This window comes from Ochotona princeps, chromosome 7, assembly GCF_030435755.1.
Source record: "Ochotona princeps isolate mOchPri1 chromosome 7, mOchPri1.hap1, whole genome shotgun sequence".
Classification (NCBI taxonomy): Eukaryota; Metazoa; Chordata; class Mammalia; order Lagomorpha; family Ochotonidae; genus Ochotona; species Ochotona princeps.
Genome location: NC_080838.1, coordinates 43,287,990 through 43,305,210, shown reverse-complemented (window position 1 = coordinate 43,305,210; position 17,221 = coordinate 43,287,990). Strand labels below are relative to the sequence as shown.

General features: G+C 37.5%; 1 protein-coding gene across 1 annotated transcript in view; it reads left to right on the top strand.

The window, feature by feature from the left end:
- Positions 1 to 16,695, top strand: part of ARHGEF38 (Rho guanine nucleotide exchange factor 38) — a 102,157-nt gene extending 85,462 nt beyond the window's left edge. The window contains exons 10-14 of the mRNA XM_058666979.1: positions 2,349 to 2,660; positions 6,947 to 7,090; positions 7,887 to 8,085; positions 8,207 to 8,466; positions 16,510 to 16,695. Coding sequence (XP_058522962.1) covers positions 2,349 to 2,660; positions 6,947 to 7,090; positions 7,887 to 8,085; positions 8,207 to 8,466; positions 16,510 to 16,695 — 1,101 coding nt within the window. The remainder of the gene's footprint in view (positions 1 to 2,348; positions 2,661 to 6,946; positions 7,091 to 7,886; positions 8,086 to 8,206; positions 8,467 to 16,509) is intronic.
- Positions 16,696 to 17,221: the final 526 nt, after the last annotated feature.

Genomic DNA, 17,221 nt, shown 5'->3' with positions numbered 1-17,221 from the left:
ATTCAGCTGTCTCGTGTCTATTTCATTTTAGTATTTAGCCATTTGTTGTGTTGAAGTATAATTTTGCTGATCTTGGCAGATTTTAGGATAATCTAGACTGGTTTGTAACTCTAACAAGACATTTGTCGACATTTAAGGTGCAGAACATGTTTTTGGGGGGTGCAGGAAAATCCCCAACACCATGGTGAGGAGTAACTAATCTTTGTGTCCCACCCAGCGAGGCATGAGCCAATCCACGCCAGCTCTTTCCTAAACAGGGGATTTTAAAAAATCATTAAATATTTTTAAAGTGGATTAGTGAGGATTTTGCTAAAATTGAGATTACAGGACCCCAGACTATGTTTCAGGGATTCATCAGAGTCTGTGCAGCATTTTTAAAATCAATACTTCTTTAAATCTTCATGAAATACGTCATAGTTTTTTTTTTTAAGTTAGAAAGCTGCAATCTTATTACAGGATTCACTCAAAATGTCCCAATTTTCTTACAGAAGAGGCACAAGATAATCCCTGAGAATGACTTTTATCAGCACTGGAAAGCAAAAAGCCTCTGAAAACCAGTGTTTGTTATTCTGGAATCACATATGATTCTTTCTGTTCCAAGGGAAAATAGTTTTCTATTTTTTACACATTTTTTGTTTTGTTTTGAACATTAGAGTTATAGGGAGAGATATCTTCAATGAACTTTCTGAGGCACTCTCATGTTTCTGAACTGTATCAGGTAGTACAACACAAGCCCCACCGCCACAGAAAACCACAAATATGCATCTTGATTTTCTGGCACTGGGAAATGGAAAGTCAGGATTATAGATTGCCTAACTTGATAAAAATGGGCTGGTCAATTCTAGGTGGATGAATACATGGATAGACGTTTCTACATCATAGGTTTAATGGGAATATGTGTACATGGTTTTTAAATCAGTTCTGGATTTAATTCCAGAAAATATATTTCAGAAAAGCTCTTAAGGGTTTTGTAAACATGCTCTAGAATTTTCCAAAATTAAAATTGTTAACTTCATATAAATACAGTAACAGGTAAAATAGATAGGACTCTGAAAATCGCATATGAAAAATCAAAAAGTTTCTAAGGATAGTGTAGTTGTTCTTATCTAACCATGAATTATATCCACCTATATATCTTATGTAAGACAAAATATTAAAACAAAATTTGATTATTATTGTAAGCATAATTGCCAGAGAAATCAGTACAAGTCTGTAAGTTATTGGCTATTGTAATTATAAGGTTATAATGAAATTAATTGTGGAATCCAATCACATCACACAGTAATTTATTTTAGATAAAATAGATTATTTGCTTAGTCAAGGGAGTCACTGAACAGTCTGCAGGCACTTATTGATTATCACATAAACCAGGCATCAAATGTAATATGTGTTAGCTATTGCTGATGCCAATAAGTGATTTCTCTCTCTCCTAGATTTCCCATGAGTTCAAAGTTACCAGGGGCCATTTGCGTTAATTAATAGACCGTCTTTTGGGATTCAAAAGAGAACTTTATTTTCAGATTACCGTAACATAATCATATAATTTAAGCATGTAAAATAAAATAAGGTGGTTAGCAAACAGGAAACTAAGACGCATCAGAATAGAGTTAAGGGAAAGAGAAATAGGAGAAATGAAATCTGGGAACTCAGGTACTGGCATAGCATTGGGGATTAATATGAAGTTCTTCCAAGATGTAGAACTGAATCTGTAACAGTTTAAGACATAGAACCTATTTCCTTTCGAAGTATTTCAATTACCTTTAACTAATGCTGTCACAGGTATAGATTGCTTATATTTAGAGGTTACTATCCTTTATATAAGGAATGCAGTTCACCAGTTAAGCCCATCGGTAGCCAGAAATTTAAAGGTGATGTGGAAGGAATAGGATACCGTTTCTTCTAAGACTGAACATGTTCTGTTTGATGCAAGTGGTCTTGAGCCATTGGCATGATCTGGACACTCAATGGCTGGACACAACCCATGTTCTGGAATCGCTCAGCCTGGCTCTGAACTAGAAAGAAGAGAAATTAAACATTTTAAATGATTTGGTCCCAGTGACAAAAACCAATAGCTTTAGAGAGAAAGACAGAATTGCATTTGGGGCATGCAGGTTTTACCTCCATATTTCTCTTCCTGCTAACTTTTTACGATTAGGAGAGTTATGCTTTAAGTTCCTAGATAGATTCTTTTAAATACAAAACAATCAGATCTCCTTTTAATTTGGCTAGATGCTCTCTGTGTTCCTGGTACTCTCGTGTGAAGAAGGGGAACCTACTGATCATGGCACTGGACATGGTGTGGCACTGGACACTCCTCTTGATAGCAGGATCCCTTTTTCTTTCGACAGGCAGCCCACTTACAGAGACTCGTCCTGAGGCCACTGTCAGCCCTACTGTCCTTATTCCCTGGGCCTCTGAAGCTCATCCAGAAACGCTATGACAAAATGCTGGACTACAACAGCTACCTGCAGAGGTCTGCGGGAGAGGAGTCAGATTTGGCCAAAAAGGAATACGAGGCCCTCAATGCTCAGCTTGTAGAAGAACTGCAGGTGTTCAATCAGGCTGCTCGGAAAATCCTGTTGAACTGTCTGTGCAGTTTCATCACTCTGCTCAGGGACCTGATGGTCACAGCCAAGCAGGCTTACTCCACGGAGGCGCTGGTAAGCACAGCACCATGGCTTCTGACTCTACCAGAAACCACACCCATGTAAAACAAGCCCTAATCAGAGTGGGCACCAATGGGTGTAGGGTGGGATGTAATTTATTTTAACAAAGGCAGTGAGCTTGGTCTTCTACACCTTCTTTTGCTCTTCCTTATGGGAGGAAAAACAGGTTTGGTAGTTCAGGTTTACAGCAACTTACACATTTACTGTTCTTTATCAGAGATCCCTTTTCAAATAGGAAATAACTTACAGCTTTGCACCATCTGCCTGCTACTTCATTGAAGCCAGTTTCCTTCCCAATTAAAAGTTTTTAGATGTTAACCATGGTTATTTATAATGGATTTCTAAAAAGAAGACCATCTCAGCATAATGACAGAGAAAGGTAGCAATCAAACCATTCTGTTTTATTTTTATTTTCCTCTAAGGAAGAGAAACATGTTTATGTACCTTGGCCTTAGCCAAAAAGCAATGGACTAATCTGTAGTTTCTTTTTTTAAAAAGATTTATTTCTTTTATTACAGTCAGATATACAGAGAGGAGGAGAGATAGAGACGAAGATCTTCCTTCTGATGTTTCACTCCCCAAGTGAGCCGCAACGGTCGGTGCTGCGCCGATTCAAAGCCGGGAGCCAGGAACTTCTTCCGGGCCTCCCACGCGGGTACGCGGGTGCAGAGTCCCAAGGCTTTGGGCCATCCTCGGCTGCTTTCCCAGGCCACAAAACAGGGAGCTGGATGGGAAGTGGAGCTGCCGGGGTTAGAACTGGCGCCCATATGGGATCCCGGGGCGTTCAAGGCGAGGACTTTAGCCGCTAGGCCACGCTGCCGGGCCCTAATCTGTAGTTTCTTGGATAATTCACTCTGAGGTCACAGTATTGAATTGTTAAAACTGTGTTTAAACTTTTAAAAACTGTCTGAATGTATTTCACATGGCAGTCCATAGCAGGAGGACAGAGATTATTTATTTGTTTGTTTTAGATATTCCTGCCATTCTGAGAATGGGTATTTAGCCTCGCACATATTGCACAGGAATACCTGGATTTGACCTCTAGTTCGGGAGCCTGACTCTAGCTTCTTACCAGTGTAGACTTTTGGAGGCAGCAGTGAACACTTAAGTACCTGGGTTGCTACCACCCATGTGGGAGACCTGAATTTTGTTTCTGGGTCCTGGCTCCAGCCACGGTCACTATGTATTTTTCAGAAATACAAAGCCTTACTTTTATTTTTCATTTTTGACCAGAGTTTTTGCATGCACATGATTGAGAGATCTAATTTATTATATAGCCTTGCTTAAGGAAACCAAATGTTTTCGTTCCTTTTTCTCCATTTCTTCTTTCTCAGAGGCAACTCTTTTTCAATTTTGGGGTGATTTTCTAGTATTTCAAAATAAAACTTGCATTGTCATTTCATCATTTTTCAATTTTAAGCATGATATATATTGCACTATGAAAAATGAGGATTTAGCTCTTTTCTCGTTCTATGCCCTTACAACATATATATATATATATATCTCCAGTTATATCATAAATCTTAGTAAGTTCGTATTCAGTGTTTAAATTCTTTGACTTGCCTATCAGTCATGATCCTTGCAGGAAAAGCACAACACACTCAGATGGAGCATTTGGAGAAAAAAATTAATAGTTTATTTATAAAAAAAATCTATGTATACTTGCAGTAAATGCAAGCATATGAGAGGTTTTAGGAACAGTACTCTGCCCTACAGAGCAGTCAAAGAAGAGACTTATATAGGTAAAAAGAAATAAGGTGAAAGAGAGGTTATAGAATGACATAATAGAGTGTAGGAGAGGGTGACCTGATGAAAGCAGTGTGTTATAGTTAACACTCCAGAAAGGAAACTCAGGAAGTAAGTATCCATATCGCATTTTCCTTCCTTATTCTGATTTCCTCTGGGATTTCTTCATTCATTAAACCTATCTGAAAGCCACACAAGCAAAAATACTGTCAATTCATTCTATTCTGATCAGCCTCCGAGAACACAAGAAGGCAAAGGAAGCAGAATGAATCTGAAGGAAATAGATAGGCAGCACACGAAGTGAATCAGAGACACACAGACTGCTGATTACCGTTTCTTTCCTATTTAGCTTTGGTTTTCCTTGACTTTAGTGATGGGTTTTTCTTTAATAACTAGTTTAATTTTCCTTTGCATAACCTTATCCATCAATTGTATGAATTGCCTTGTAAGACTTTCATGTGTGCAGTGAAGTTGGTCAACTGTGTCTTCTTGCTGAAAGCATTTTCAGAGCTCTCCAATTCACTCCCACCTGACTTGGTTGCTAGTTTATGTGGAAAGTAACTATGATCCTAAAATCACACTTGATCATCATTCCCTTTACTGTTCTTCTATGTGGAATCTCATTTCCTTGTTTCCTTACCTGATGTTGACTTGATTACTTCATGATTTGGGATGTACAGCACAATTTTAGTAGTCCCTTGAGAAACAACGATTAGGAGATAAATATTTTGACATTTTGAGTAACTGAAAAGTGTCTCTAGTCACACTTGATGGTGTAGTTGGTTGTAGAGTCTTCAGTTCTTTCTAAATCCGATGTCAGTCTGTTTTTTTGTCATTTCTAGTTTCAAGTTTCTGTTGAGAACTTTGTAGTCCATTTTAATTATTTGCATGGCTTATCCCATTCTAGTCCTGGAAATTTATGGTTCTTCTTCCATGTTTCTACCATTTTGAAAATTAATGATGATGTATGTTGGTGTATTGTACACTTAATAGGATCCTTTAAATTTGAAAGTCTGCTTGCATTTCCAGAACATTTAAATATTTAGTATTTGAATAATTTAGAAATATTTCAATATTTCATTGACTTTTCTTTTTTCCTTTACCTTTTCTTTTTTTGGTATCTTCTGGATTTTTATAGTTTCATTGTATTTTCCCAGCTTATTTTATATATCTTTGTTACTTTGCTCTACTTTCTTCTTCCCTATATCAGTCTTCTGATATTTTAATTTCCGCTCTTGTAATTTTAATTTTCAAGGACTCATTTTGTTTTCTTAAAATTAAGACAGGTTTCTTTTCCTATTAGCATCTCACATGTTAGTGTCACGCCTGGGATATCTGATTTTTTAATAAAACTACTTATTTCATCTTATTCTTTCATTCCTTCTTTCTTTCCTTTGTTCCTTTCTTCCCTCCCTCCTTCCTTTTCTAAAGATCTACTTATTTTTGCTTGAAAGGCAGTTACAGAGAGAGAGAAGGAGAGACTGAGAGATTGATCTTCCAAATGCTGGTTCATTCCACAGATGGCCACAATGGCAAGAAATGGGCCATTTCAAAGCCAGGACCTTCTTGCAGGTCTCTCACATAGATACAGTGGCCAAAGGACTTGGGCCATTCTCTGCTTCTCTCACAAGCTATTAGTATGGAGCTGGATTGGAAGTGGAGCAGCTGGCCAATAAGCAAATGGATATACACAGTACCCAAAGCCGTCTCCCCACCCCTAGTCAGGCCTAGTGGTCACACTGTTATCCTCCAGACAGAAGATTTGAATAATTTTCCTTTGAATATTCTGACCAACTCAAAAGAAAAGTTCTAAAAATGCTGTTAACATTGAGGTTCCCAAATGAAATCATAATCAGATTATATAACAAACTCTATATTTTCAACTTCTATTTATTGTATGCTACCATTTAGCCCTTAACTGTTTTTCAGTTGTGGCTGTTTAAAAATATCAGCTATCTGAGCTGGCATTTTGGCATAGTAAGTTAAGCTTCCACCAGCAGTGTCCCGAGAGAAAGCAACAGAAATTCCATGGGTTTTCTTCACCAAATATTCAAAGTCAGATGGCATCACTTCTACTGTTCTGTAATTTCAAAGTTCTATCCATTGAGTCCCTCAAAAGAAACATAAAAAAAAAACCCTGCACAGTTGTGAAGGTGTGGAAACACTCTACTTCTGGAGGGGAAATACATCATAACTTTTCTGCTGACTTATTTGAAAGCCGGAATGATCTCTTGCTCTTGGTTCATGTGTCGCTTCTCTCCTCTTGTCACTCCCACTCCACAGTGTTGAAGTGACTTTTGATTTCTAAGCCTTTATTACTATTGTGCCTTTTCCATCCTCTTTTTATTTGGGCTTGAATCCTTAAAAATTTAACTCCATAATCTTACTGGGGTTTCCAGATTTACTGAATTACAGTATCTAAAATGATTTTGCTGTCAACCTAATTTATGCTACTCATCACAACGGCACTAAATTCAACACCTACCTAGTCACTCAGCAATCTAGAAACAACACTGTATTTTTCCAACCTGTAGGTGCCCCTGTTGGTCTCAAGTATCTCTGAGATTCAGAATCGGGTGTTAGAAGAGGTGCACAGTATGCATTTTGTGAAGGATAATAGTGCCACATTTATTGAGAGGAAACTTAGCTTTGAAAAGAAGAAGCCTGTACAGATTCTGGTGAGTTTGTCAAAATGTATAACCATTATTTATTGGCCTTGTCCAGTTCATAGTATATTATTTCCTATGATTTGTCTCATTCTAATATACCATCATCTGTATATACTTTATCACCCATTTCCATTCTTTTATTATAAGCCCCATAAAACATTCATTTTTAACATTTGTTTTATACTTGTTGTATCACCAAAGTACCTAAAATAGTGATTAGCAAAAGATAAGCACTGAAAAAAATGTATTTTGAATAGGTCTTATGGAAATATTTTTATAGAAATAAATAATGTACTCCAATATAAATAATATAAATATAAATAATATAAATAGTATATTTTCAAGAATAGGGCACCCCAGGCTCTAGGAATAAAGTGAATTTCTTAAGGTCTGTTAATGTCAGCACTGGAATGCAGTCAATGACTCTTGACTCCTTCCTTCCTAGCTTACTCTTTCCCAGAAAAATGGACATGCACACATATAATTTACTTAATTAACTATTCATTTCCAAGTGTTTCCTATGCCAGGGCTTGAATGTAAACGCCAGTTGAAATGTTTGGCATTCAAGGAGGATTAGAACTTCTGCCTTCTTGTCATCAGCTGAATTTTCTTTCATTTCTACAACACGGCCATCATGTGCTTACTGGAGAATTTTTCCATTGAATAACTCAGCTGTATACGTAGCAATAAAAGCCTGATGTGGGCTCTGATCTTGAAGTAATGCCGAGTCAGCACATGACTTCCACATTATAAGTAAATGTTTATTAGCTCAATGCGGACAAAAATTTCTCCTTACTTTTCCCAGCCGGAAGTGCCACGGCAAACTGACATTCACCGCTCCAAGCTTCTGTCCACATACAGTGCAGGGGAACTCTACCAAGCGAAGCGCAAGTGCAACGCTACACAGGAGCATGACATCGATCTTCTGGAAGGAGAGTTGGTGGCTGTGATGGAACAGAAAGATCCCTTTGAGAGCACAAGCAGATGGCTTGTTGACACAGGAAGTAAGCTGACTCCTCTTTAGGTTAAGATTTTTCTGCGGGGACTTCTGTGTGCTTCTCTAAGCAACCATGTTGGGGAGAGCTATGCATGACTCTGATTCATTTCTTTTTATTTCCTATCCAGTTGTAAAAGGATATGTGTATTCCTCCTTCCTAAAACCCTACAACCCAGCGAAAGTGCAGAAGGCAGATGCTGAAAACAGGTTCTGTGATGAAGATTTTGATAACATCAGCCTCTTTGTGTCCTCACGACCAGTTAGTGACAGTGTCACGGGACCCCCGGAAGAGAGCAAAAGTGACAGTAGCTCATCCCTTAGTGGCACTTGTGGAAAATTTGAAACAAACGGCACTGATGCCGACAGCTTTCAAGAAGTAGATGAACAGGTAAGAACGAGAACTTTCAGGTAAAAATATTTGGCTGTTTGAAAGAATTTGTAATGGTACTCTATTTTACTGTGAGACTTGGTGGGAAAGTGTCAACTTCGACAAGCTACTTCGCATCATTAATATGTACTCACTGTAGGTCATTTTGCAAGAACTTAAATTCTCTGAGCCTGTTTTCTTATATGAAGCAGAAATTACAAAAGTTCAGAGAGCACAGTTGATGTGAGGATTACAAATAGAGTACCCAGCATAGATCAAACACTCAATTAATAATGATTACTATTAATTACATATTATGTTATTTACTCGATTAATTTATGAGTTAGAACAATTAAAAGAGTAATTTATATACTTAGTGTGCAAGTCCTTAACAGGCACATGGTTTGCAGGTATTTCCTCCCACGCATGACTGATTCTTAACTTCTCTGGATATTAGTATGTGTTCTTCAACTCTTGTGCCCTGAGGTTTCAAAACACTTTTTCTCTGCCATTTTTTCATGTTCTTAATGTGTTGAGAGTTCCCAAAAGACATTTTATAATAGTAAGCTAATTAATGAACTTTAATCATTGAAAGCTAGATAGCTGATTAAAGGTTTTAGCAGACTGCATTATACAAAAAACCCATCACAGAAACCTGAGACTCAAATGTATCAAGACACTCTAAAACTGTCTTGATATCAACTCCTGGTTCTTACTTGACTTCACAAAGCCTTCAGACTAAGTATATCACTTTAAGCTCTCTCAGCCTTCGATGAACAGTGAGAAGCTTCTTCCCTGTAACTCCTGCTGGCTGCTGTTGCAAAGTCATTGTCTCTCGTAATCCTGTTAGTACGCAGCATGTGAATTAGATCCATTAGAAGTTTCCATTACCAACAGAAGAAAATTGAGATAATTTTCTTTCGTTTAAAACAACATATATTGATGGTGTCTCTTCACAAAGTGATATTTGCGGTGTCCTTTGAGTTTGGCACCAATTCAAAGCAGACAGTCATATAAGGGGTTTAAACTTAGGCATTATTACTAATAAAATTGGATTATGAATTTTGAATCTATGGCTACACAGGATCCCTGATATATCCCTTCAGTGGGAACTTACCAGTTCGACATGAAGGCCTTCCTTATGTGTGGGCAGTCTGTCCCAACACATTTACTACAGTGAGCAGAAGATGCATCTGTCAGAATCCCCAAAACAAGGGAAAAAAGAAGAAAGGACCAGGTAGAAGTATTTCCCTTGATGTCTTAATCCTAGCCAGTAGAGGCATTTGGGCCAGTGGTTTTAAGACTTCTATAAAAGCACCTGCTCTGCATTCCTTGGAACCAGAAAGAATTACATTTCTGTTCTAATCCTTGGCAGAGAGTTGACATTTCCATTTGTTTCTCAGAGAATGTAGGAAGAAGGAAACAGTTAATCTATATTTTTGATGTCACAGTCTAAGAGAACAATTTATAATAAAGGTTTATAAATAAAGTGACTAAAAGAAGTAACTTGTAAAATAAAAACAAAATAAAAAAGAAGTAACTTGTATCGTCTTTGTGAACAGTGAGAACAATGCATATCCTATTACCTCACACTGGAGGTTGCCTACAAGGAAATTTTTTGCATGGCCTCTAGATTTTTGTTCTTAATTTTATTTTACTATCATACACATCAACTGAAATCTACACTGGCTTAATTGGTTGCCACTGTAGGTCACCATTTCCTTTTCCTGTGCCTCCCTACAGTGTGGTACTTATATTACTCTCAGATTTGTAAGAACATTTACGTGGTTGTAATCTACTCTTACTAAATGGTTTCAGTCAACTCTGACAAGGACAGAGGAATGGATAGTTTTGGCTTCTGCCTTACATTCAGTGAACACTTGGAGGGCTCTAATGACATTTATATAAGGTATTTTCCAACTTATTTCTAGATTGTAGTGTTTTTTGTGATTTTTACCCTTGAGCTGACATCTTGAAACTAAGACATCTACAGATGGGTTTTAGTGTGTACATGGAATTCTCATAAATCCCCTGAACTATGTCAGAAATGTGCTAATTTTGCATATGTACACCTTTAATATGAAAGATGCCAATGGTTTCCACAGATTTTCAGAGGGACATTCTAGCTAAAATGTTGAAAAAGCACTGTTCCAAAGTCTCAATTTGCTTATTACTGTATAAACAGCCTCTAAAATTGTCTAGAACCCTTCCAGTGAGTTAGGAATCTTAGTGGTAGAGTGAAAACATACTGGTATGCTTGTTACAGAAATGGAGTGCTTGCTGGAGGAAACATGTTGACAAAAGTGTTTGCTGTTCAGCAATGAGGAACTTGGTACACAGAGCCAATAATCACACGTGGACTGCTGACTCATGGTCAAAAGCCAAAGTTTATTAACAACAATAGATTCAGGGTCTCGTAGGCAAGAAAAAGGAGGGTCTGAAACAGGCTGTAGTTTACATGCTTGCATGCAAGGGGGTCAATCAGTAGACAGTGTGTTCTTGTATTAGGCTACCAATAAGTAAGCGGTGTATGCTAGAAATGGTACCTCTCTTTAATCTGTTATCAAAGCTTGAGGATTAGGGAGTTCCTGTGTCCATGCTGTTCCATTCCACCTGCTTCAGGACCTTTGCCCTGAGTTTTCGGAGCTTTCTTACAAGATTACAGCTGGATATGGTTTGACATTGGTGAGGTTTCCCGTCCTCCTGCATATGCCTGTCTTCCTATACAGCTGTAATTGGTATGTATGATTATCCCACTTTACGGAGCCTCAGGAACAAACCATAAAGTATCATCCATACATGTCCCATACAGGAAACATGTACCTTCTCTGCCTGTTTTAGAAGCTCCCCGACTCATGATCCAGAGCCCCCACTGAAGAGTGAAGATGAGCTGCTGCATATTGAGTCTAGCACTACTAATTTACACCAAGGGATTTAGCAGGATCTAATTTTTAACTTCTTTACTCAAATACTGTAACAAAGAAAGTCAAATGAGTATGCGATTCCATTCAAACGGATTCTCTCATGTTGTCCATCAGATAAGATTGGCACGGTCTTCAACAGGGTTCTGTGCTGCATAACAAAGGATCACAAGCTTAGTGGCCACAGCATATTGCCCATGATCAGCAAGCCAAGTTTGGCGTACCTCAATGTCTCGTTCTAGATTTCATATACTCACCTTTTAGGTGTATCTTAGGTTTTAGTTTCTCAAGTTTTTCCCCTCAAGCTCAAGATTGTTGATCATCATAACAGAACTGAGGCTTTGGTTTTCTTGCTGGAAATTATCCAGGGACCACCTTCAATACATAGAGGTTTCTTTCAGATCCTTAACACATGGCTCGCGCTCTCTGTAACAGTTTACCACATTGGCTACTTGCTTCTCCAGGTCTGTAAGGAGGCATCTCTCTGCCTTCAGATTTCTCCCATCAGAGAAGGTGTGAATGCTCTTTTACGTATCTCATCTGATTAGATCAGACCTACCAGAGAAAATCGGCCTTTTTACAGAGGGACCTGCTTAGGCATTTTGGTATCCATCTCTGCAAAGATCTCTTCACAGGTCATACAGTGTGAACAAATCATAGGTGTAAAACCCCATAATAGTAACTGATATCACCTAGAATCTAAGGAATCTGATTATACAAGACTGGCCCAATAGGCCACAGGCATCTCATATTCCACCCAGGGACTTGACTTTAGTATTAATGATACCTTGATTGGCAAGCAGAATGTTGTGCTCGGCACTTCTTAAAAAGGATCAGATGAAAAACCTTAAACCTTAAGGTTTAACAGATGATAAACCTTAGTTTTAGAAGACAGTTCAATGTCTAAAAATCAGTTTCTTTCCTCAATCCATATAACATTGAAAATAAAATTTTTGACTCCCAAGAAGTTATTTATTTTGTTGGTGATCTTAAATCATGGTCTGGTCCATGATCTTTACAATTCATAGGTTTACTTACGATGGCGATGTCACGTGAAATGGTATGTCATTATTTAGGAAGCATTTTGACAAGCTGATAGGCTGTACTTAATAAATGTATTTAAGTAGTCATTATAATGATGCCTTATATAATAGATATGAAAAGATTTTCAAAAAATAGCATTTAAAAACATTTACTCAAGAGACAGAGAATGCGAGCTAGTCAGAGCCCCCATTTACTGCTTCACTTTCTGCATGCCTACAATAAATAGCCAGGTTTGGGCCAGCTGAAGCAGAGAACAGATAGCTCCATCTAAGCATTCCACTTAGTACTTGAGTCACCACCACCGCCTCCCAGGATGTGTATTAGAAGTCTGCCATCAAGTGAGAGCTGGGCATCAAAATGAGGTGCTTGTGGGATGTGATAGCTTCACCTGTCATTTAGCCATTAGGATACATGCCTAGCCCTCAAAGATACTCTAAAGTACAAAACAGGTTACAAAAATTAAACATACTGTAATTCCACCTTTACTTCAGAGAGGTAAGTGGGAGGAAGAAAACAAAGAAGGAAGGAAGGACAAAATATTGACAGCAGTGGTGGTTTGGGCTTATCTTTATTTAAAATTGTTTCTTGGTTAAAACTATTTGTGTGATAAAAATGTATAATTCTGAAACAAAGAATATCAACGCTGGCTTCTGGAGGGTGAGGAAGAACAATGAGCCGTTTTCATGTACTGTAAGTACCTTGGCTTTCTAACCTACATATCATATAATATTATAAATTCTGTATTTTTAAAAAGCTTTTTAGTTTTTCCGCAGGAAAATTAAAATATGTTATGATTTTTGTTACTGTTGGAGAAGTGGGAAAAATCAATAAACTGAGATTCACTGCAGACAAGTAACAAGGCTTGCTAAGGGAAGAAAATTAAATGCACCAATTTAGACTAAGGGAATGCTGAACTTGCAATGGCAGAATAGGGAAAGATTTGGTAGTAACAACACTGGATTATAAATTGGATATATGTCAATAATACACAAGGATATTAAAAAAATGTGGAAAACTACATTGTGTGTGTAGAATATTGTACATAAAATGAGCCACAGCTTTTCCAAGTACAAAGAAGCAACCAATAAAATACATTTTAGTAAATGTCAACTAAAAAGAAAAAAAGGATCAGATTATTAAGGCTCAAATTAGTGACAATTAGAATGTACCAAAGTTTATTAATATTTTAAGCTAGAAAAACGTAACCTAAAACAACTAAAATATTGAAAGTGATAAGAGGGCCCGGAGCGATAGTGCAGAGGTTAAAGTCCTCGCCTTGCAAGTGCCAGGATCCCATATGGGCACCAGTTCTAGTCTCAGCAGCTCCACTTCCCATTCAGCTCCCTGCTGTGGCCTGGGAAAGCAGACCTGCCCAAAGCTTTGGGACCCTGCACTCACGTGGGAGACCCGGAAGAGGCTCCTGGCTTCGGATCAGCTCAACACCAGCCATTGCGGCCACTTGGGGAGTGAATCATCGGATGAGAGATCCTCCTCTCTGTCTCTCTCCTATCTGTATATCTGCCTTTCCAATAAAAACAAAAATAAGTCTTTGAAATAGTGATAAGAAATCTTTCAGCTCTGAAATCCATTGCAGGTTGAAAATTTAACTTTTATCCTAACATTAAAATGACTAAAACACACATACACACATACAAGAGACTAAAAGATGAGATTTTTATGAGGGTAAAGAAAAATAGACCACAATCTCTTAAAAATCTTCCTTCCATTTTGAGTATGTGAAGTATGCTTCCATTTAATATTAAAAGCAAAAAACATTTACCTGAAATACTTTTGGCACCTCATTTGAAGTATTGCAAGTATTTTATAATCCTGTACTTCAGATTTATGATACTATGAAAATCTATATTTAATGTTTATATTTATAAAATGTACCATAATTTCACATGAAATAGATCTGGGTGAAACTTTTCAGATTGCCCCGAGAGAATTTGTGCTAAACTGAAAGACTACCACCAATATTTTAGTGTTTTGTTGCAGGAAATCAAACATACTGAAAAATCTGTAGCTGTACTGGTACAATGATATATTTTCATAAAAATTGTATAAGATAGTTAGCAACTGCTAATCCAGTCCCTCACAAGTTACTTTCTATAATTGTATGTGTTATACTACCTTAGATTTCTGAATATTTTTGGGAAACGGAACTCCTCTCTGCTCTCATGGATGTACTCAATGTTTTCCTCTGTAAACAACAAAACAGCAGCAGCAATGGCACATTTGACTCCAGTCCTTTCCATAAGAATACACTGTGCACATCCTTGCAAAAACAAGAGTTTGGTACATAAGCATTTTGATAAATGGACGAAACACAGGGTTTAAGAAAATATGAGTTTGAGTAGCACCAGTTATCTTTATGGTCAGCAGTGGGTCTCTTCCAGGATGCAACTCACATTGTTTAGATTAAATCATATTTGGTATATACTTTGGGATGAGCTCTATACTAGGTGATTATTACTTCAGTCACACAATTGCTTAAGAATTTATACCACCAGACCCAGCGTGATGGCTCAATTGGCTAATCCTCTACTTCCAACCACCAGGATCCCATATGGGCACTGGTTAGTGTTCCAGATGCTCCATTTCCCATCCAGCTCCCTGCGTGTGGTCTGGGAAGGCACTGGAGGATGGCCCAAAGTCTTGGTACCCTGTGCCTGCATGGGAGACCCAAAGGAGGTTACTTGTTCCTGACTTCAGATCTGTTCAGCTCTGGCTTTTGCAGCCATTTAGGGAGTGAACCAACAGATGGAGGATCTTTCTGTCTGTCTCTACTTCTCTCTGTAAACCTGCCTTTCCAATAAAAATAAACAAATCTTTTAAAAATGTATACCACCTCCCTTTTTGTTTTCCTATTTATATATTTTTAATTAATTAATTTATTTTTAATTAATATTTAGCATTATGTGACAGTTTCATAGGCTTTGGGAATCCCCCTCCCCCTTCCCCTCCCCTCCCCCCTGGTGGATTCCTCCACCTTGATGCAGCATTACAATTCAAATTCAATCAAGATTCTTTCCTTGCAAACATATATTTTAAAATTTCAAAATAACATGTTCAGCAAGTCTCATTTCTCATGTGATATCCATGCCTTTCAAATCAACAAACTTTAAACAACCGCTATGTATCTTCATGTGACCAATGAAGAAAAATTTAAATTTGTGCTTTAGTCCATTTTGGCTATTACAACAAATGCAACCAAAAATTTGTCATGGTTGAGAAGTTTGGAAGTTCAACATCATGGCATTAGGCCATGAACATATTGTGTTCTGTCAACTTTCTGGTTCAGAGACTGAGCATCTTCTCAGTAGATCTTAACAGGGTAGAGGGATGGGGAAGTGTCATATGTATGAGGACTTCAGCCTCATGATCTAATCACCCACCTCAGTACTATCCGCTTGGAGTCTAGAATATTAATACACACACACTGCGGAGACACAAATCTTCAGGTCACAGAAATGTGATTCTTTTACCTAGGGAACAGCTTGTGCTAATTGCTAAGACAGTATGTCAGTCACCAGAATAAGAATTTCATTGAAAGTTAATTCAAGACTATAATAGCTTAACTTACTCACAACACTCCTCAGTAACTTCTTCCTGCTCATAGCTCCCTTTATCCATGAATACTGAATTTTGAAAGAATTAATGCGCCTGACTTATCCTAAATTGTTTTCACATATTTCCTGTTTATATCTTTGAGCACAACAGATCACCCCCTGTATCAACCTTGTCACTTATGAAAGGTTACTTTTTTCAAAATCCAGTTCACAATTAGTCGTGTTCCATGTATGGTTTTTGTTGGTGGTGGTATGGTTTTGCGTTTTCTTTTGCTATACTGACATTTTTCTTTTGCAAGTTGGATTGTGTGGTCTCTGGTAAGTAATACCTAACATTCAGTATTTTATAAACTATGGCACAAATATTGTTAGTCAATTGTTTACTCTTATGCCATAACTCAACCTTTTACTATTAGTCTTATGGTTTTACTTGAAAGATGGTATAGCAGTTATTTGGGGGCTTCTGATATTTAATAATCATGAAGTGTTCCTTTAAGGCCAAGAATTTCATTTGCTTCTCTATCCAGATCTTCTATGCAGTTCATGCTTTTCAAGCACGGAGTGATCATGAACTCAGCCTTCAAGAGTACCAAAGAGTTCATATACTTAGATTTTGTGACCTAAGCGGGAATAAAGAGTGGTGGTTGGCTGAAGTTCAGGGGCAGAAAGGCTATGTGCCAGCTAACTACCTTGGGAAGATGACTTACGCTTAAGAAAATGAGCTTCCAACTTCCATCCTCTGACAAACTGCTGACTGACTACCTCATAACACTGATACTACAAAACATCAGAACAGAAAGCAAGAAATCTCCAAACGACATCAATTGCCATTATGTCAAGTTTTAAAGAAGAATGTATTTCCTCTCAGGATTATTTCATGAATATATTACAGAAAATGCATATTAAAGAAAATATAAGAAACATTAAAGCAAATGGTTCCAGCTCCAGCTACCAACTACTTAAAAGTTAAGGTACTTTGAAAGGATAAATGTGTTCCTTTATCATCATCAAAGAATATATGAAAGGACAAAGTTTTTCTATTTACTGTTATTTTGTATTATGTATTTTGTCTTAAGCATGTTTTTATTTGCCTGAATATGCACACATGCTTATATACCCAATATATATTTTGCAGTTTATACAAATATGTATGTGATAAAAGTGATACAAGCATACATGTATGAATCAGAAAGAATGCTAAGTACACGTAAGTATATGAATAGGTAACTAGAAGTCTTT